This window comes from Chiloscyllium punctatum, chromosome 33 (assembly GCF_047496795.1).
Source record: "Chiloscyllium punctatum isolate Juve2018m chromosome 33, sChiPun1.3, whole genome shotgun sequence".
NCBI lineage: Eukaryota > Metazoa > Chordata > Chondrichthyes > Orectolobiformes > Hemiscylliidae > Chiloscyllium > Chiloscyllium punctatum.
This window is the reverse complement of record NC_092771.1, coordinates 25,781,016-25,803,902: the sequence shown is the minus strand read 5'-3', so window position 1 is coordinate 25,803,902 and position 22,887 is coordinate 25,781,016. Positions and strand designations below refer to the sequence as shown.

The 22,887-nt window shown below is 39.6% G+C and overlaps 1 protein-coding gene across 8 annotated transcripts in view; it reads left to right on the top strand.

Moving 5' to 3' along the window:
* The window catches only part of LOC140458498 (casein kinase I-like), a 222,879-nt gene that overhangs the window by 171,163 nt on the left and 28,829 nt on the right, over window positions 1–22,887 (top strand). For 5 of the 8 annotated variants that reach the window (XM_072553178.1, XM_072553182.1, XM_072553181.1 and 2 more), the window contains 6 exons: window positions 3,232–3,316; window positions 6,742–6,890; window positions 12,754–12,852; window positions 16,047–16,157; window positions 18,102–18,208; window positions 21,132–21,155. In XM_072553178.1, the coding sequence (XP_072409279.1) occupies window positions 3,232–3,316; window positions 6,742–6,890; window positions 12,754–12,852; window positions 16,047–16,157; window positions 18,102–18,208; window positions 21,132–21,155 (575 nt within the window). The remainder of the gene's footprint in view (window positions 1–3,231; window positions 3,317–6,741; window positions 6,891–12,753; window positions 12,853–16,046; window positions 16,158–18,101; window positions 18,209–21,131; window positions 21,156–22,887) is intronic. The other 3 variants (XM_072553185.1, XM_072553184.1, XM_072553186.1) reach the window with 3 other exon arrangements.

Below are 22,887 nucleotides of genomic sequence, written 5' to 3'. Positions count from 1 at the left end.
GCGTGGGCATGTAATGCTTTGATTTATTATTTCAAATTGTTATCTGATTTACAATGCTAATTTCACATCCATATTCCACCTGTCATAAATAGAAGAGACCAGAGGATGAAATACTACACTGCAGACATTTTTTATACTTGTCTTGGTTGCTACATGAAAATCTGCTATAACAAATAAACACTTTTTTTCTGAGAACGAGCATGCATTTGCATGATAAATGTGCATACATAACAGTCATCTTGCACTTTAGCGACAAATATTTTGCCTGATTTCAATGTGAAAGTAAGTTGTAGGAGAATGGAAGAGGTAATAATGACCATCTCATCGGTATCTGCTGATATATAGAATCTTGCAGCAAGGAGGCAGACTATTTGGCCCATTCAGACTTGTGCTGATGCGTTCACAATTTGTAGCAATTGTGGTGATCCATAGGCCAAAGGTTGGAGGAGAAGCAGGCCATTCAGCCCATTGAATTTGCTCTGGCATTCACTGAGATCGTGGCTGATCTGATAGTCCTAAACTCAATTTTCCTGCCTTTGCAATATCACCCTGATTCCCTTTACTGATTAAAAATTCGTCTGTTTCAGACTTGAATGTTCTTAATGACCCAGCCTCTACAGCCCTCTGCGATTTAAAAAAATAATTCCACAGACGCGCAACTCTCTGAGAGATGACATTCCTGCTTTGCGATTTAATGTGGTCATGGCAGATCTCATTGTGGCCTCAATTCCACTTTTCCTGTCCATTCTCCATAACTGTTTAACCCATTACTAATTTTAAAAAAAACCTACTTCCTTCTTCAATCAACTCAGTATCCTGGTATCCAACACTGAGTGACCTTTGAATTGCTGAACCAGTGCACAAGCAATAATTCCAACCTCAGTGTCATGAAAATAATTTACTGTATGAACACTGTGGTAGAAACAGCTATTTGTGATTCCTGTGTGGTTTAAGACTCTTGTTGTGCCAGCTTGCTGTATTGCAGGCATACTTGGATTCAGAAAGTGGGTTCCGATTGAGTTGCTCATCTATCTACAGCATATTTAAATTCAAAAGGCTGGCTGGAACCAGGGAGTCAGGAAACTCTCTACTGTGTATCTGGGTTTACTAGGTTAATGCCTGGAACGAATGGGTTGCTTTATGAGGATAGGTTGAACAGACCAGGTTTGTTTCCACTGGAAGCTTGAGGGGTGATTTGTTTGAAGTATATAAGATCTTGACGTGGACCTCAATGTTTACTCTTGTGCGTGTATCCTGAAATAGAGGAGATTAAAATTGTGTTTCCCATTTTGAAGATTTGTTCTGTGTTGTGAGACTGTAGAACTCTCTGAAGTGGAGGTGAGGTCATTCAATATTTTTAAAGCAGATATATAGAGCTTGTTAGGCAGGGGAATCGAAGGTTACCAACAGTCAATGGGAATGTGGAGTTTGATGCGCAAATCAGATCATCCATGATCTTGTTTAACGGTGGGGCAAGGTCAAGGGGCTGAATGATCCACTCCTATTTGTATGTTTAAAATCCTTTCTTTTTGTTCCCTCATATTCTACAGGAAATGGGAAACTTGAGTGTTGGGGGTGTCAGGTGTGTGACTGAATCATCGAGTCATCGTAGAATCCCAACAGTCTGGAAACAGGTCATTTGGCCCATCAAGTCCACACTGACCCTCCAAAGAGCCTCCTTCTCTATCCCTGTAAACCTGCATTTCCCATTGCTAATTCAGTACAGCCAATTTACCACAGCCAATCCACCTGACTTGCGCATTTTTGGACTGTGGAAGAAAACCGGAGCACCTGGAGGAAACCCACGCAGGCATAGGGAGGATGTCTGTGTGGCGTTTGCACAATCACCTGAGGGTGGAATTGAACCTGGTGCTGTGAGGCAGCAGTGCTAGCCACTGAGCCACTGTACCACCCTGTTGTTCAGAAATGCATTGAGAAAGGGCATTGTTGATACAGGTGGCACAGTGATAATGCCACTGAGTTAATAAATCCAGAGGCCCAGGCTAATGCTATTGGGATGAAGGTTCGAATCCTACCGTGGCAGATAGTCAAATAAGGAATTAACAGCTTGTCTTCATAATGGTTAGCATGAACCCATCATCGCTGGTAGTAAAAACCATCTGCTTCATTAATGACCTTTAGGGAACAAAATGTGCCATCCTTAGCTGACTTGACCTAGTGAACATGTGGCTCAGCATTCACATTCTTAACTGTCCTCTAAGGTATCCATGTAAGCCACTGAACTCGAGGCAGTTAGGATGGGCAACAAATGCTGGCCTTACCAGTGAAACCCACATTCCATGCCACAATAAATCTAAGGTGGTTACTCCTATAAGGTTAAATAAGAGAAAATGTTCAACCTTGTATCTTTTTATGGCTTTTGGGCAAAGAGTTTTGGAGTATGATCCATCATTGAAGTTTGACCTGAGAGTCACAGGGTACGTACATGATTTACTTTCAGTTATACTGGCTGAGGATGACACCTGTTCAGGATCATGAATCACTGCCATTGATCTTCATGTGACTGTACAGGCACATGTTCAGTCTGCATTATTTTTAATATTTCATAACTGAATGGTCTAGATTATGGATTGCTATGTGCACTATGTTGGAGACACTTAAGAGGAGGATTTTTAAATCCTTCCAGGTCAAAATTGTTGAATTCAGTGGACTGATTTGATTCTATCCATGATTTCACTTGTCATTTTTGTACCTTAAAGCAGCTAGTTGAGTCAGTTTCCAACTTATTGTTGGATCTGTCACAGTTTGAGTATGTAAAGGTTGTAAACATTACAAAAAGAAGCTCATTTTAATATACCTTCACTGTTAAGAAGAATATGACCACTCCACTCTACTCTTGACCCGTAGTTTTAAAGTAGCATTTATTTTCTGTTCAGTTCTGCAGCAAAACTGATCTTCCAGAAAAGTATCTGTGCACATAGTTGTATGTCTGTCTGTACAACACCATGTACTATAACCCTCCACACTCCTCAGTCTAATCAGGCAACGTGTGATTTGGATGCTCACAGTGACGATAGTTGACCACGCATTAATTATCCCAATGAATACTTGTTGCATATGCAACACGTGGATTGATTGATGTTCTCTAAAATCATCTTCAAGTACAAAATTTATTTCTTCTCCGCAATTGAGTAACATGGCTTTTCAGACTTGGAGATAGTCAATTAAATGTACGTTGTGTGTGCTTAAATTGACCATTTTTGCTTGCAGGCAGAAACATTAAAGGAACGCTACCAGAAAATTGGGGATACAAAACGAAACACTCCGATTGAAGTTCTCTGTGAGAGCTTTCCAGGTATGGGCCACACTGTAGATTGGCTCTTGTAACATTGTTTGCAGTATTAAGAGGCATTTGGATGGGTATATATGAATAGGAAGGGTTTGGAGTGTTGGCAGGTGGGACTACATTGGGTTGGGATATCTGGTCGGCATGGATGGGTTGGACCGAGGGGTTTATTTCCATGCTGTACATCTCTATGACTCTATGCCAAGAATTTCTGAATTTCTTGAGATTTTTAATATGAAAAAGCTCCAGAGGAAAAACTGCAAGTGGAAAAAAAGTGTGACTGCAGATTGGTAAATCTCTCCAGTTGATTATCCCTTGCTCTCCACAAAAAAACTTGTTATCTTCTGTCCTTGATATTAAATTCTGCTGACAGGTGCTGCTGCTGTTACTGAGTTAACCAAATTCAGTTTTCCTTTGCTTTCCTACTGAGTAATTATGGAGCTGTTCACACATGGAGCTGTGTTGATTGCTGAAGAGTGAACAACACTTCAGGCTGTTGACAGTCTTCGCACTAGTTTTAAACCTTTTGAGTCAGAGTGATGTATTAATCTCGAGTTAAGATTAAGATCAATTACAAGCATCAAACAAGGAACCATCAGAATGTATAACAGGACCATGAATTTGATTCTTTTTATATTGGACAATGTGTAGGGACATTGATTTGTGAGTCTTAAAGAGATAAGTCATTCCAATGTTACTGCTAATGGTTATTTATGCATTTACTCTTTCGTATTACAGTAATTTCTTTTCAGTTTGATGTGCATTTAATACCAGCTGTCCATTGGATTGACTGAACTCTTAATCAGGACAACCTGAGCCTTCAGAGATTTGGAGAAAGTGAGGACTGCAGATGCTGGAGATCAGAGCTTAAAAATGTGTTGCTGGAAAAGCGCAGCAGGTCAGACAGCATCAAAGAAGCAGGCGAATCGACGTTTCAGGCATAAGCCTTCAGAGATTTGTCCCATCAATACAATGTAGAAATTGTTTCAATCTTTCCCTGCTTCACCATTTTCCTATAGGAGTCAGTTTAGCCTGAATTCACCATTTTAATGGTCACTTAGCATTATTTATTGATGGAGAAGGTTACATCATATATACAGCTAACAATGGTGAAACCTTTCCATAGACATTGAATTACGGGCAGATCAGCCATGATCTCTCTGAATGGTGAATTTGGTTCAAGGGGCTAATTTGTCTGAACCTATTCTTAGGTTTAGTACCACCTTAAACTTTGTTCAGTACTTTATTTACTCTTTACTGAATTGGTTACTTAGCACTCCTTTGATTACTTCACTGAATTCCTGATGTGAGGTAAGGGATCTCAGACAATGGCCTTTTCAGAGTCTTGGGAGAGTTCTTCAGTGATGAGATAGGATGAACTTGGTGAGGTGTTGACCAGTCCAAGATTCTGCAGACTGATTTGATTGTAGTGTCCATGGGACATTGCCCTAGGATAATAGTATCAAATACTTTCAGAGAGATTTTGTGGAGAGGTTTTGTTTGTACTTAGTTGGTGATATAACCAGCTAGTCACTTCTGGAAAGCAGGAGCATGCTATTCTACTGAGTATGAATATAGAAGTCTTCCAAAGGTGATAAATATGTTCCTTTATTTGGAACAAAATACATGATTTTCGAATTGTGCAATCAGAGAGGTCTACAGTGCAGAAAAAGGCCTTTCAGCCTATCAGGTCTGTGCCAGTGAAAAACCAGCACCTAACTTTTGTTTTCCATCATGACACTTCATAAGCATATCTTACATTGATACTTATGCACCAAAAACTCCACATCTTTTGTTGCATTTTGTCCCATTTTCACTGTCTTTCACATTATGCATTCTTAATCAGTCCCTCCCAATGTCCACCTTATCAAATGCCTTCTCTGATGATCTTTGTGCCCCTGCAACCTCCCAATTTTCTTTGGATTCATAAGCTGTCAGATATTTGTTCATTCCTGAAGAAGGGCTTTTGCCCAAAATGTTGATTCTCCTGCTCCTTGGATGCTGCCTGACCTGCTGCGCTTTTCCAGCAACACATTTTTCAGATATTTGTTCAGTTCCAACCTGCATTTGCCTTTTGGTTGGTGCCAAAAGAAGAACAGTAACCAAAAAGGAATAGCAGTCCTTTTTGAAGAATTTGAAGACTAACCTTTTGCTCGATAGCTGCTTGGAAGATCTCAGTCTAGAATGAGAGTTGAATGAAACAGATGCTCGTTCAGTACAGTGGATCCATTGAAGGAGAGCATTACCTCACTATAACCTTTCCAAAGTGACAATTTATGAGCCTTTGTAGACAAGTCAATTTAGAACAATACTGTAAAACTGAGGTTTAAAATAAGAAATATTTGAATGAGAGTAGCAGTTTTTTGCATCTGTAAATACTGTTATGTTTGCTGTTTACTTTCATTGATGTGAAGTAATTGAATTGTGTAGAATAGAGTAGGAACAGTATTCACCAAGGAAGTTCAAAATCCAATAATACTCTGTAAATGTGTTGATTACTTTTGTGCTACTAGTAGTGAACCTGTAACTTGAAGCTTATAGAGCCAATAGCACATGAGCTGAGCTGGCTTGCAGGAGTTACCATGTAATTTATGATATAACTTCCAATTACTCCATGTCAGTAGACAGAACTATGCCCTCAGCTATTATACTGTGTGTGTCAATCTCTTTCTGGGTTGGATTTGAGGTCTGTTCTCCAAGGTGACAGGACACCATTCCTTTAACTACTCTATCCTTTAGGGTATTATTGTCTTCATTCCCCTATGTTAGTTATTTGATCTTTTTTGTAAAGATACAGCTATTTGGTTGATCAGCCACCATGGAGACCGTATGTATGTTTAGCTTAGGCAATAGGTATGTTCCACCAACATAATTGAGCATTTCTGTTAAAATACGCCATTAACTAACTTTACTTCTCCTGTCTGTTCACTATACACTACCTGAACTGTTCTCCACCTCATTACTGCAGTGAGTAGAAGTTTGGAGAGTTGCGATTATTTATTTGACAGCAATTCATTTTTCGAATAAGCACTTTACAGTCTTCTGGTCACTACTGCATTCGTCAATTTTAGATTGGAATCATAGCTTCCGTTTTCCGAGACTGCAGGTGCTGTCAATGTCCTTGGGTGTAATGTTTTGTTTACTTCATGTCTTTTTGACATCTCCTTTTGCCTTGTGTTGTTAACTCTTGTCAATCAATCACTCCCGATCTCCAGTCTGTAACAGAACTTTCCTCCCATTCTTTGTGCCCCTCGCATTTTGCAGTGTCTCTGTATTTGATTATAATCTGTTCAATGTCTAACTGCTTCCAGTTCTGATGAAGGATCATTGATCTGAAATTATTAGTTGTCTTTCTGTATGGATGCTGCGGTATTTCCTGGTTTGTTGTGGTATTTCCTGGTTTATTTTTGACTGCTTTGTCTTTTCCTTCACAGAGGAGATGGCGACGTACCTCCGCTATGTCAGGAGGTTAGACTTCTTTGAAAAACCAGACTACCAGTATTTACGCACACTATTCACAGATCTTTTTGAAAGAAAGGGCTACGCTTTTGATTATGCATATGACTGGGTTGGCAGGCAAATAGTAAGTAGCAAAGTTGCTATTATGATCCTGTGAAAAGAGAGCAAGTTATTCTGTTGAGGTTGAGATATCCAATCCATAACGCATGCAGTGCCAAGAATTTGTTCATTAGCCGAGCAGTAAGCTTCTAACCAAAGAAATTACATTTAAGATTTCAGATGTTAAATGTATATGTTATAAAACAATAGTTTTTGATTTTTAATGGAAGGACTAAGAAAGGTTTTGCATTTATGTAGAGCCTTTTATGATGATCCAAACGCTTGGCAAATAAGTATTTTTGAAGTGTTGTCATCTTGTAATGTAGGGAAGTTTCACAACCACTTGATTCAGAGCATGGTCACACAAACAGCAATGCGATATGCAACTATGCACATATCATATTTTAGTGATGTTGGTTGTGGAATAAATAATGGCCAGGAGAATTTTTCTGTTCATTTTTGAATCCTGCTATGCGATAGTTAGTATTCTGCTCAGAAGTAACAATGAGGCATCGCTGATACCATTGGTCCATTATTCCTGAGGAAGACTGAAAAATATCCAGAACAGGTCAGGCCTGGCCTGGTTTCACTCAGGGATAGATAGCTAGGTTAGATGAGTTCTGGGTCTGCATTTGTCTGTAAATTACCGCATATAACTGTGTAAAAGTCTAATTTCTAAGAAGGAATTTTTGGTCAGAGTAATTGCGGTCAGAGAGGAGGTTCAGCTTTTATGCAAGTAACATTTTGGAGGGAATGAAATCCAGTCTCACCTCACTATTGCAGAGTTGCCAGGTCAGAGACAGAGGTTGGAGACTGTTCCTGACCCCAAGTGGAGCCAAGAGTACATGTGCAGGCAAGATGTCCGAACTGCCTTTTTCAATAGTATATTACTCTTTGATTCTGTCAAGCAGCTTTGCACCAGGGCAGGTTTGACATCAGTGGCAAGTGGGTGGTAAGTGTAAAGAGTTTGAATTATTTGGGTTAGACTTTGATTCAGCCCATATGAAAAATGAATGTTGTTTTGGCCAAAGGTTGGGTGTCAGCGTTTGCACATAGTCAACTATTACTCAAGCATATGCCCACTCAAACTGACAAAACAACTTAGATTAAAACATTGCAATGTTGGTCCGCGCACACACTCGCGCGCACCACCCCCAAGCCAAGCCGTCACCACTCTGACTTGGAACTGTTCCTTTAGTGTGGCTGGGTCAAAATCCTGGAACACTCTCCTTTATTAGTACTGTGGGTCTGCATACCAAATGGATTACATTGGTGCAAGAAGGCAGTTACCTCCTTTGATGGCAACTGCGGATGGACAATAAATGCTGGCTCAGCCAGTGATTCCCACATCCCATGTATGAATTAGAAAACGATATGAAAACAGGTCATCAAGACAGTTGATGTGAACAGAATTTTTGTGATTCCAAACAATTACAACCTGACCTGTGTGGAAATTGGAAATTATGGGGTACTCGGGCCATGAGTTTCCAGGGCATGAATAAGATTTTCCAGATGGCATTCCATTGCTCAGGAGCTTGCAGAGAGAAATGTGCGTAAACACAGTTGAAGTTCACCGAACGAATACTCTCGGTGCGGCTTGTTCAGAGCTACTCATCAAAATGATAATTTGGTTTGCTCTTAATTCCTATTAAGGCTATAGACCTTGTATAATTTATGTATTGGTTTCTTGGGTGAAAAAAACCTTTCAGCAAAATTTGTGTTGGCACTGAAATCATCAACATCTATTTTTATTTAATGAAATACAATTTGAATAGGTAAAGAATTAGCAACTCCAGACTGCAAATTAAAGTTGGGTTGCACACAGTATAAATGTTGTTTAATGAGTGAAATCTGATTATAACCGGATGTTTGAAATTAGCAGTGTTTGATATGCCTTTGATATTAATCTTCTGTTGTTATCATAGGCAAATAAGTGGTTCAGTGTATTTAACTTGTTTGCTGTTTTAGTGTGGGTGGGGTCTATTCGGGGATGTAAGGAATTTAAATTTCACAAACATACCCCAGTTAAGTTCTAGATACATTATATATGCTCATACTCTTATCAACTCCCATCAGATCAGCAAGTAGATACAAACAGAAGAACAGTCGGAGACATGTGCTGAGCAGGATTTGTCCCCCATTTTATATCTCAACGTTCCTGTGACTTTTGAGTGCAGTGAATTCTCAATCTCAATGCACATATTGAGGAGAGGCATCAAAGCTGTATCTGGTCTTTTCCAATTTGAGATAGGATTTGAGGGTTGGGGGGAAATCAGGTGATTTTTAAATCAGGGAAGCTAACCTAATGGCCTGTAGTGTTAAGGGGAAAAGTATTTTCTTTAAGTGGAATTGCATATAATTTTACAGTACAGAAACAGCATGTTTAAACCTCTTCACCTCACCCTATCTGCCCTCCTAGTTCTTTCTCCTTTGTACTCTGCTAGCTCCCTATTATATGCTTCTATTCTGTTCATTACTGCTGCTCCATATATGGACAGTAATTGTTCGTTCTGTCAGGGGATGTGGGTGTTGCTGACTGAGCCACCATTTATTGCCCATCTCTAATTGTCCTTGAGCAGGTGGTGATGAACCTCCTTATTGAGGCACTGCAGTCCATTTCATGTAGGTACACCGTTGTGGTTGTGTTCGCTGAGCTGGGAATTTGTCCCCTGTCTGGGTGACATCCTCAGTGCTTGGGAGCCTCCTGTGAAGCGCTTCTGTGTTGTTTCCTCCGACATTTATAGTGGTTTGTCTCGGCCGCTTCCGAGCTACAAATCTTCTCTCAAACTTTGAATGTAGGTACGCCAAAATGCTGTTAGGGAGGGAGTTTGGGCATTTTTACTCTGACTGTAAAGGAATGCTGACATATTTTCTAGTTGGGGTGGGAATTGCTTAGAGGGGAACTTGCAAGCAGTGTTCAATTTCTGGCCATTGGTAATCTGAACCAGATGAGTTTTTACAAGAATCAGTAATGGTTTCATGGTCAACATAAGCCTTTTAATTCCAGATTTTAAAAAAAATTAATTCCACCATTTGCCATGATCCCCAGAGCATAACCTGTCTCTCTGGATTACTAGGCCACCTACAATACCACAATGCTCTCGCTGTTTCCACATTCTAAGTATGCTGTTGGTGAAGAGGTTTCTCTGGCTATGCTGGTGAATGATGTATATCTATAACCCCCTCCCACAAAATTTTCAATTTGCTCTGGCAGCACTCTGAGGCTATACTGTAGAATTAACTTATATATTTAATTATATGAAATCTAGGTAAAAACAATGACTGCAGATGCTAGAAACCAGATTCTGGATTAGAGTGGTGCTGGAAAGGCACAGCAGTTCAGGCAGTATCCGAGGAGCAGGAAAATCGACGTTTCGGGCAAAAGCCCTTCATCAGGAAATCTGTTTATTGCAAAATGCATGCTTTTAGTTCTTTCAGTGTCCTAACCTTTATAGCCGTGCCAATGAATGAACTTGTTTCAGTCAAACTTATATTTGTTCTTTGGTTGCTAAGACAATTTGACATGGGCTTAGAGTTCCTATAAGTAACGAGTGACGATTTTGAAATGGTTACTCCAAACTGAGAATCAGGGACAGTGCAATATTGACTGAAAAATTGGCTTTTGGAGGCAATCTTTAGTTAAAGATGAATATTTCAATTTGTGTGGATCTATCTCCATTTGCTGCATCTGCAGGACTGATTGTAAAACCCTGCATGGTAATTCTATTGTAGCTTACCTTTGGTTTCATAAATACATATCAAGGATCTAACTTTAACCCTTGTTGCAAGTAGTTTTAAAAGGGGCTTTGGCAGAATTGTCCATGTGGTAAGCACAAAACAGTTGTCTCTTGCGTTACTCAGATTTTCCATTGAATCAAATGCCACACTGAAGCCTTTAAAAGACAATCTATATTGTTATTCCCAAATTTGAGGATCTTTTTATGTTTTGTTTCTTTTGCCCTAATAGCAAGCTTGTGAGCAAACCGAGGTTTTTACGTAAACAGGCCATTGTGAACATGGCTTCCTGTTGATTTTTGAATTGAGTCTGGTCTTTAAAGTATTTCTAACATGTTTTGGCAATTACTTGAGGGCTTTCAAAATAAGGAAATATAGCGCAATCTTCCAGGTGTATTTAATTTAAATAGGCTGTATCTTACAGAGGAAGACAAATTTTAACTGACACCTCAGCTCAAAGGAGATGTTCAGGACAAAATGGGTCTGGGTGGGTTACTCTTCGAGGGTCGGTGTGGACTGGTTGGGCCACAGGGCCTGTTTCCACACTGTAGGGAATCTATCCTAATCACAAAAAAAACCTGTCCCTTTGAGTCAGTATAATTTCCATTAAGTCCATATTTTACCATCAGTAAGTGTCGTACAATCACTTGTTCATTGTTAATTTAATAAATTTGAGTAGCATTTTAAAACTAGAATGAGATCCTGTGCTGTCTTGAAAATCAGGTAGATCTTATGTGGGAATAAATGTCCAACGACTCAAGGTTTTCTGTTTATTGATCCTGTTGGGATACTGACTATTAACCCAAGTTAAATGCCATAGGGAGTCATGGTTTCGAGTACAATAACTGAAAAGTCCAGAGTGCAAGCTGTACCCAGAAATTTAGCAATCCTTGCAGTTGGATTATTTGACAATAACCTATAAAGAAATTCTTGATCAAGCGTCATGAAGAATTCAATGATTTCAGCTGACAGTACCTCTTTTTTTTTTAAAAAAACAAACCCTATTCTGCAAAGCCCAATTAGTTGAAAAGGTGTTCACTGGTGCTACAGTCAAACTGAAGTTGATCTCAATATTTTCATAGCGATGAAATCAGTTTAATGGCTTGGATTTCATGGTGAGTGGCAAAGTGACAAAGCCTACCTCTGACCTTGAATAAAGCTGCACACAAAGACATAACAATCTCTGAGGTCTAAAGTCCCCGTTACCGATTTATTTTTTCAGAAGCCATATCAAGGAAAATAAGGTATCCAACAACAGTAACAGGATAAGCTCTCCATCTCATTCTGAAAAGACAATAACTCAGGAAGTAAAAAAAAACACTGACTTTTCTATTTATAATTTAAAATTTTAAAGCAGAATCAATGATTGGGACACAGGATAAAATGGAAAGGAAATATCACAATTTAAGGGAAAAAATCGATTTGCAGTTGCGATTTCTTTTACAGTGAAGAAATTTGATACTGTACTAATTTGATAATTCTTCAGGTATAGATAAGCTATTCAGAATGAATTATCCGCTTCGTATATCAATAAGAACCTGGCTACACTTTGTCCAATGAGATGTATCTTCCTCGCTGGTTTTTATCATGAGACTTAACAGATAGGTTTCTTCACTGAGTGATTTTGAACTGATCGCCATTTATACCCTGTATGGAATGACAGACAGCATCTTCTGGATGCTGGTGTTTAACTGCACACCTACAGGCATCTGAAGTTGCTTTTAGATTCAGAGAAACAAGGGTAGTGAATGGTAACAGTTTCACAATCGTTGCAACCACAAAATCCTGTTCTGCATTAAACCACGAGGTGAATCAATTCGTAGGAAACTGTAGATTTCAAAGTAACTGGGGGAAAATGTGCAAAGAGATTTACTTTTCAGTTGATGCACCTCCTAGCAGCATTAAACTAGGAGACTATTGAATATGTCATTGCTCACCAGTACAGCCTCTTTTTGAAGTGATGTAACAAAATACAAAGTGGGGAGACGAAGATGCTGAAGGCAGATATGGTCAGCTTTAATAGAAGGATTTCCCAAACATCCCTTGGATCCTGCTCCCCACTTGAAACAGACTGGTGATGCACATTATAGGAAATAAAATGCTTATAGGTTATTCTGCTCTGAACCTAACCTGCCTTTGTGTATGTCCCACAGCCCACACCAGTTGGACCCAGTCATGGGGATCATGGACTAAACAGAGAAGGCCACACACACCGAGAAAAAGCCACGCATCAGCAGCCACTCCGAAACCAGGTCTGTGCAGCTCTGGTTTATTTCAATCTTATGACTAGCCAGTTGGGTTTCAGTGGACTCGTTTGCCCCTTTTTGAGGAACTGTGACCATTCCAAAGCTGTAATTACCTAGAATTACAATGAGATTTTATTGTCACCGAAGTTACTGAAAATATGATGTAAAAGATCAAATATTGTTCACATGTATGGAAGGAGGAGTACTGCAGCCCATGCACAAGTAATTAATTAAAATCTAGCACTTTCTGTTTTTTGTTACCCCCAATTTGATGGGGATCTGCCATTCTGATCTCTTTATATAATGTTTCTCCCAATTAATGACAGTTATAGGGATGGGAAAAGCAAACGGTCTGCATCATTTCGGCCCTCATTGTTAGTAAAGTGGCATTGAATTGTGTGCTGAAGCTTGTCATGGCTTTGTATGAAACTGGCATCGATTTCACCAATTCACCAGTCTCCTTATTGGGTCATTTGTTAACATCCCATTAACTGGTTGTGAATAGAGTGTTGTCTCCAGGGAGTTGGAGTGGCAGATCGCCCTGGCATTCCAATGCAGGTGAAATTCGTAGTAAGCAACAGTATTTTGCTAATTTATCCTGAATAGAACATCACTTGCCTTTTGAACCGCTACAAATTTTCACGGTTGAAGGCAGCGATTATGAACAATTAATCACTTGGGTTGCTCTGGTGCATTATTAGGTATGTCAGTAAACGCGTCCACTCTTAATAAGGGTAATGTGCATTGCAATTTTATCTTTTGGGCTCAAAGTTTCAAGAGCACATGCCATCAACCTCCAATCTGACCTTTTCACAAAACCTTGTATTGTATGTTATTTGGATTCCACCAGATATTCAGCATATCTCTTCTTTCGTCCTCTTTACCAGTTACTGATTCCTTCACACAGGCAATGACTGTTGAGCACCGAAGGCTATGTTGCCTGCCAGGGTTAAGGATGATGATAAGGTTTGGAAATGAGTGTAAAGTGGGAGGGGAATGACTAAACTGTCATGGCCCACATGGGTACCAGTGACATAGGTTCGACAAAAAAAAGAGGTTTTGCTTATTGAGTATGAGCAACTGGGACTGAATGAAAAAGCATAACCACAAACATCATCTTTGGCTTGCTACCTGACCCTTGTGAAAATTGGTATGTAGTAAATACCATTGCAAAGCTAAATACATTGTTCAGAGTTGGAAGTGAGAGAAAAAAGTTTTGGTTCATGGGTATTGGCACCCATATAGGTGCTGTCCCATTCGGATGGTCTTCATCTGAAATGTGCTGGTGCCAGTGAATCATAAATGGTGGAGAGAGCTTTAAACCCAAGTAATTGGTGAGATTTTTGTGAGGAGAGATTTGCAAAGTTAAACAGAAAGGTGAAGACAATAGTGCAGAACAGTGCTATAGATTACCATGACCAGAGTGTGTGGAAGAGGCAAGGAATATAAACGCGGGTACCCAGTAAATAAGTTCAGTCTGTGGAGTAGGTAAAAAGACAGAATTAAAGGCTCTTGTTACAAATTTTCTGTGCATTCAGATAAAGGTGGATGAGTTGATATCGTGAAGAGAGGAAAAAACAGGATTGATACTATAGCCATTAAAATGTGATTGCAAAGTAACCAAAACTGAGAACTGAACATTCAACAGTAGTTGACATTTTGAAAGGATGGGATTAAAAGAATTAGAAGTTGGGGTAGCTCTCTTAATAAAGGTTGAGATCAGTGTTGTGTTGAGAAATGATCTTCGCTCAGAAGATCAAAATGTGGAGTAAGTCAAGGTGGAGATAAGAACTAGCAAAGGAAGTAAGTCTATGCTGACAATGGAATATAGATGCCCCCCCACCCATTAAGTAGTTACACTATAGGGCAAGAGTACAAACCAAAAAAATACTTGGGCTTGTGAGAATCTGCAAGGAGTTTTAGATTTAAATTTCTCACACTCAACCTGAAAGTGAAATGCTGTCATGATCATTCCTGCCCAGCAGGTCCTCCATAATTGGTCTAAATAGGTTGCATCTTGGATGGTTCCTGAATCTATCATTCTAAGAAACTATCCTGATTACGCTTGAAGTCATCCTCTGCATTATTCTTATCAATTTGATTTGACTAATGAATATGAATATCATTTGTCCATGATTTCTTACCTGGAGATCTGAGTGCTTTTGTACATAAATCGTTAATATACAGGTAGCACAAGTGATGAGGAAGGCAGCTGTGATGTTGATCTTATTTGTACGAAGAATGGAATAACAAAAAAAGTGAAGTCTTACTACAATTTACAGGGCCAAACCATTGCCATAGTGCCATGTACAATTTGGGCCACCTTACTTATGGAGGAGTTTACTTATTTTGGAGCAAGTTCACAAAAAACTTCATTGGGGTGATAGCTGGGATTCTCATGTTGAGAGGTGACCCCTCTGAAACATGAGTTTCTGGTGGGCCTTACAAGATGGCTCCTCTTGGGCACGAATTTAGAGCGAGGGCAAAATTTCAAATAAGGGATTTCCCTTTTGAACTAAAATGAGAAATAACTTTTTCTCTGAGGACCATTTGCCGTTGCAATTCTCTTTCACAATGAGCAGTGGAGACTGAATCATCGAATATATTTGAGAGCTGAATTAGAGAAATTTTGATTGGCAGGGGAGTTAGAGAATGGGGAACAGGTGAAATAGTGGAGTAAAGGCCAAAATCAGATGAACCTTGATCTTATTGAAAGCAGAACTGGCTTGAGGAGCAGATTGACCACCTCCTCCAATGTCTTATGATCTTACAATCAACTTGTACACCTGCTGATGAGAGACATGACTTTTGACATACTGTTTGCCCTGAATTGTGAGAAGTTTTGGGGAAATGGGGTGAATTCCATTTGGCCTGTACCACCTCCATCCCTGGTTTAACTTCAACCAAGCCTAATGAAATTCTTCACTAGGTTCAGGAAATTCTCTTATGTTCTGGTATCCATGACAAACATTTACTTTCCAAAAGAATTTCACTTTGGAGCAGATTCCATTTGAATTTCTTCAAAGCATGCAGTGAGAAATCTGTGTCTTGTGACATACCTAAGAACTGCACCACTTGTGCTTTGCTAACCAGTTTACTAATCCCTAATGACTAACTTTTTGTTTTACTGCTTTGCTTGGGCCTGTTGTACTGCATGGATCCCAAAATTGTATCCCTCCCCTCTTGTAATCATTGAATAGACAGGAGGAGCTGACCGCAGAGGAGCATGGGAAATTCAGCCTAATCGGCAACAAAATCCTTCATACCTGACTTCCCAGCTGGCGTCAGACAGACACGGGGGCTCAGTCCAGGTATAACATCTTCTTGTGTGATTCATTACCAGATGGAGATTTAATTGTGCAGGATGAAAGCCAAATCATGATGCTCTGTACCTCCCTAGAGCAGAGTTGTCCCAGACTTCTGCTTTGAGAACCAGATTTGCTTCAGACCTAAAGAAGGTGAAGTGATGGGAGTGAGGATAGATCTTCCAATAAATAATATCTATAGTTCTAGTACGCTGATTTGATTCTCGTATGTGCCAGGCTGTATCCTGTTCATTTCAAGAATACCAAATGAGCAAAGAAAAGTAAAATCTATACCTTTCCTATAGTCCCTTTGACTGCATCAGGGCATCCAGTGTTGCTCATTGACCAGTGAAGTATTTTTCAAGTGTTCTATTAAAGTAAGTGCAGCGTTCATTTTGTGCATAGCAAGTTCCTCCAAACAGCAGTTTATTAGTTAGGATACCAGCAAAGAATCTCCTACTCTTCTTTGAGAAAGCACATTTGGAGCCTTTGTATCTGTCTGAATTGGTGGATTAGCCTTTACTTAGTGTTCATTCAAACTGCAGCACCTCCCAACAGAGGTGCACACCCCAGGTACCGCACTGGAGTGTCATCAGATCTTGTACTCAGTTCTCTGAAATGGCACTTCAATTCGTGTCCGTCGAACTCTGAGGTGATAGCTAAACAGTATGACTGGCAGACACCCTTTCATATGTGCAAAGGTGGTCAAGCGATAGGTAAAAAGCAAGGCAGGGAGACAATCAGGACCTGGTAGCACATGCTTACATGCTGCGAGAAAAGAAAGCGAGTAGTACAGGGAAGCATTCTATGTTACTGCTTAAATGTAAGATTATCCTGGAGCATTCCTTTCAATATATTTTGGTAATGTGTAAACAATAATAATTCTTTACATTTCCACATGGTGCAAATCCTCTTTGCACAAAACCACAGTTCTGGCCTCTTTAAATGTATCTGTAAACATCTTTCTAACGAGCATTCAACTTAAGCATGGAGAACAGATTCTATAAGTTTTTTAATGACCACCTAAAAAGGTAGGTTGTAATTCTGCTGATGAGACATGCTAACATTACAGTGTACAATGTGCTTCAATCTCTGATCAGATCTTGATCACTGAGCCGCTGCTGAACCTAAAGGGTGCATATATTAAGATATGATGCTAGCTGTTGGTGCAGCCAAGATTGTCCTGCACATAGAGAGCAAATTATGGTAATCACGCACCACATCAGTGAATTAGCTTCATATTTGACACTAAGCAAAGCAGGTAGCAGCTTCCCAAAAATTAGCAGCACAACCAAGTTTGGCATTGTGTTTCTGTCCACATTAGATTGTAGTAACGAAAGTCGACTGCGTGACAGCCAAAACTAAAAACTACCTCAAGCCCTGTGACTTGTGCCTATGGAGGAACTGAAGCAAGTTTTGGAATACACAATGGCAGCATCACTCCCATTAGGATCTTAATCTGGTCGTTTTTGAATTACTGTGTGCATGATGGCTGACACATATGTAGATTTCTTTAAAACTATCGGACATTTTAAAAAAAAACTACTGCCTCAGTTTTCTATCACTTAACAGAAGGAGGTGAAAGAGCTTGAACTATACAGGTTGACAGTGCCCAAGATTTCTCCCTTCCAATGGCGATAGATACATACCCAAGAAGCCAATATACACACCCAGAAGCAGCTTTGTATTGTATCTGGAGTCTTGTTAACCATCTACTCAATTTAGACCTGTTGCCTTCAAGAAAATGATTTCTGATGCTCCTAATTAATAAAACTGCTGTGAAGGGGACTCCTATTATAATTCCGTTACTATAATTATGTGTATTGTCAAGGGAAGATAAAGAAGAAAGGTGACATAAGTTTGCATCAAGTAAATCACAAGTGTTAGCACACTCAGATTAAATGACGTGATCTGTATCTGTGTAAAATTATTATCCTTGTTTATCTTAAGGTGGTCAGCTCAACTAACGGCGAGCTCAACGTCGATGACCCAACAGCAGCACACTCCAGTGCACCAATCGCAGCCCAACCAGAGGTGGAACTTTCAGAAGATACTAAGTATGTGCCCTATGATACATTACGCCCTGTTATGCTTGGTGAATGCTCCACCTTACTCTATTAATTTCAGCTGTTGTGTTGGCTTTTGCAAGCTCAATGGAGACATGTTCAACTTAGAATATTCTACTCAAGGCTCCAGTGGAGTTCAGACACTCAGCATTGAGTGGACCTTTTTTAAAGCAGGTGTATATTTACTGTTCAGATCGACTTATGAAACTTGAAAGATGGGGAAGGAAATTTTAATTGGTCATTTTTCTAAAGTTAAAGTTTCCAATTTAACTTTGCATCTACTTCCTGATTCCAACCCTTGCAGCAACACTTGGCTAGGAACATAGGAACAAGAGTAGGCCATTTAGTCTTTTGAGTGTGCTGCCATTTAATAAGAGAATGGCTGATCTGTGCCCTAACTCCATATACCTGTCTTTGGCCCATATCCCTTAATATCTTTGCTTAATAAAAATGTAATAATCTTGAATTTAAAACTGTCAATGGACTTATTATTATAACTGCTGTAAATGAGAGAGAGGTCCAAACCTCTGCTCCTTGGCACCCCTACTCTTATAAAGAAATCGATAAAATAGTACCTCATTTGACTAAACTGGCATCTTTTTTGCTTGATGCCTGATAGATGTGCCTTAATATGACTTCTTAGTCAACAACAAAATGCAGTGAACTTGACAGTTTAGCAAACAATGGGAAAACACCCCAAATCTCTGCATTACTCTGCATTTGTGGCCTTCATTTCCACCTAACATCTAAATATTTAACTGAACTGACAGGATTCTTTTCCATATAGCTCCCAAATTTATAATATAATCCAAAACTAAAAGCTGGTAAGTTCTAAAAGCTGGCATCCATGGGCATTCATAGGCAATGGCATCTTTTGTGATGGATTCTTAAAATGTGGAGCATTGACCTTCATTGAAATGTATCTGGCTGGTGAGTGCATGCAAGGCAGACTGTGACCCACGCGGATGGAGCAGCGGTTTTCCATAATCCTTTTAACCCTTTCACTGTCTCATTTTGGTTAATATTAATGCCTTTCCTTATTGAGTTTTTTTTTCTTGAATAGTGTTAGGTGCTTGTTCTGGTTAGAACAGGCTTGATGGAAAAAGATCTGGATAACCCAATAGCAGAATGGGCAGGATTTCTGATGACTCAAAGTTCTACTGCCTCAACTCTTGAACCTGCAGTATTTTTCATGATTACAGAGAAGAATGTCTTTCATCTCAGGCTTTTGGTTCTAAGTCTCACTTTCACTGAGAATTCCTGACTTGTAAACATCAGTGTTAGTTTGGGATATTTCAAGTAGCTGAGGGATTAACACTTTAGATCATCTCTTTAACAAAGTGCGTGTCTTTTTGATAAAATATCACATTGTTGATTGGGACCTATGTTTTACAAGTTTAATAATCTACTAGGAAAGATTTGTTGGTGTCCCATACATGCTGTGAAAAAATATATCTTTAAGGTGTTATTCCTTTTAATGCCTATCATTGTGTATAGGCACAGAAGAGATAAAGTTGTTGATATGTAAATATTGGTGTGTGCCAGTGAAAGGGTTAATAATTCCTGCATTTCCATCATTTTCTCCTGATATGCTTTTCATGCCAGCATAATTAGAACAATCTCAACAAACTCTTCCTTGAAGAAGATTGTATTGGCTAAACTGTAGTTGACCGTTCTAATGCAGTTGACCATTAACTGCTAACCCTGTCAAATCATGTTTTCCCTTTACTATCTTCATTTTAAGCTGGATTGTTACAGGCCTCCCTAAATCCTCCTTTCCTACCAACACCACCACCCCCAATCCCACCTCACCTGTACCTTGCTGTCAGAATGCATTAAGAGTTTAACCAATGATCATCGCGTCGAACTAGGACAGTGCAGCACTGAAAAGTAGCAAGCTACAAAAAAGGGAGAAAGATTGTAGCAAAATACATGGGGTTACCATGGCGATACAGTTTTATACTTTGGTTACAGTTCTGAGACGCCAAGTAGAAAGATGTGTTCTGTGGCAGTAAAAAGGGTTTATGATCAAGACTTAGAATTCTGTTGAACAGAAATTATAACTCTTCAAAACATGTCTGCATAATTGAATTGCTGGTCCTTTTGCAATGTCCGGAAGGAAGATCCACTTTGTTTGGTATGGCTGTCTGCAGGTTAGATCAAATGCACGGCTGAAATGCTCAAGTTGCTTGCCTTTCTTATTCATAATTTGCAGCCTCGGCAATACTGAGGGAAGAGGAAATTGAGGTCAATACAGATAACAGGGCCTTTGAACATCAAATCATTTGATGGAATAAAGATCCTTTGAAGACTGTGTAAAGTTTGCTACTTAAAAGCCTTTTTTTGAATTTTTGATTTTTTTCTATTATTCCATGAAAAAATGTAATTACCAGTTAATAAGGAACATTTCATTTATCATTCAATAGAGAGTAAATACTGTGTATAATGAAGATGTTGGAAAATCAAAGCCTGATTTAACTTTAACCACTGCAGCTAGAGTGAGAATGTAAAGCATTAAAGCCAAACATCTGGAAGGTGAGAGGTTACAGTTCAGCTGTCTACTCAAAATGGCGTCTGCCTTGAATATTGATGTGACTTTTCTTTCACTTCTAGTTGACAAACAACTTGTCACTTGACTAGCTTCTGCATTCTAATTGGATGGTTTTTGTGTCCAGGAATTCTATTCAGTTAAATCTTTTTTGCTTTTCCTGTGCTCCCTTTCCTTGTCTCGCTCTTTTGCTTCCCTCATTCCATCCCAGCAACTTCACCCTTGCTGTTTTCTGAAGCCCTCTTGTTGTGTGGTTACGTCCTCCCTCCCTCACCCCACCTTTGTGAGCCATGTGCATGATAAGCTTAACGGCGGCGCTTTCTCCTTTGATTAATCTGTTGTCTTTTCTCTCTAAACTCTTTGTAGCTGCATCAAAGTGCTCAACATGTGGTGAGTCCCTCTCTTTGATCAGGGAAAGAGGGAGTGGACCAGGCTAGAATGACACAAACACAAAGTGACAATCTATCCTCTTGGATGGCTGTTACATGAACTCATGATTGACCTCTAGGTTTGACCACCACGCAAATCAAGTAGAAAACTTGAATGAAAATTTGCAGTGCAAGTGGTATTAGCAACAGAAGCCAAGTCTGTGCTTTGGACTTGAAGAAAATACTGAAAACTTAGGTAGTTCAGAGTCATGGCTTTTGTCACAATCAGTTTGCTTAGAGTCAAATATTCGTCTGCAAACAGCCTTGCAGATTCCCAGTTCAGTTTTTGATCGTTCAGTTGATCATTTGAGCAATTATGCAACTGTGTTTGACTTCTAGGACAGATGTTTGTATGAAGCATGTTTAGTTGATTCTTGTAGCCACAAAGATGTCTTTTTGTGCTTTTCGATGGCGTAGCAATCAAATGTCACAGAGACTGTGCTGATTCTGTACAAGCTGATAACAGTTATTCCATCTGTGTCTGGTACCATTGATGTTCCTATGAAAAATACTACCTCAGACACAGCTCTCGATCAGCTGCAGAGACTCCTTGAATCAGGTTCTTGACAGTTGCCTCCAGCAATCTCAATGTTTGGGTCAATTTGAAAAAAAAAGTTAAATATTTTCCAAGAAATGTGAAAACACCTGTCTTTGAGTACCAGATTCTTGTGATATTTAACATAAATTAAGTTAACAAACCACAAGATAATTAAGTAGAGATTTTACTTCCTTCCCATCTGCTTAGTTCTAAATTGCATGTTTTAAATAAGGACAGAGTTTTGAGTTATAAAGAGAGGCTGGATAGCCTGGGACATTGTTCCCCTGGAGTGTAGGAGGCGTGACCTTATAAAGAGGCATAGCCAAGGTCTTTTCCCCAGGATAGGGAGTCTAAAACTAGAGGGCATAGGTTTAAGCTGAGAGGGGAAATATTTAAAAAAAGGACCTGAGGGGCAACTTTTCCACACAGAGTGGTGCATGTATGGAATGAACGGCCAGGGCAAGTGGTAGAGGTGGGTGCAGTTGCAACATTTAGAAGATATTTGGGCAGGTACCTGAATAGGAAAGGTTTAGAGGGATATGAGACAAATGCAGGCAAATGAGATGAGTTTGGTTTAGGAAATCTGGTTCGTGTGGATGAGTTGGGTAGAAGGGTCTGTTTCTGTGCTGTATGATTCTATGACGCAGTCCTGACAGCCTATTCTCCTGCAGAAGAAACTTAAAATTATGCTGTTGAATTCCAGGTCTACAAAGTTGTGCTTTTAGTTAAAAAAGCCTTTAGTTATCACTTGACTGCAAATATAAGTCAAAACTGTAGCAATGGTCTACATGCTTCGGTTAGTTTAGATTTACTGAATAGCGATGTAAGTGTATTGCAATTTGGCTCCACGTGTGTTTGTAACGTCAACATTTTATTACAGTGTCTAGATTAGAGTGGTGTTGGAAAAGCGCAGCAGGTCAGGCAGCATCCGAGGTGCAGGAAAATCGACGTTTCGGGCAAAAACCCTTCCTGATGCAGGGCTTTTGCCCGAAATGTTGATTTTCCTGCTCCTCGGATGCTGCCTGACCTGTGCTTTTCCAGCACCACTCTAAGATGGACTCTGATTTCTGGCATCTGCAGTCCTCACTTTTGCCTATTTTATTACAGTGGGCGACTGCAATTCTCTTTCCAAATGCTCCGACAAATAATTGGGAAT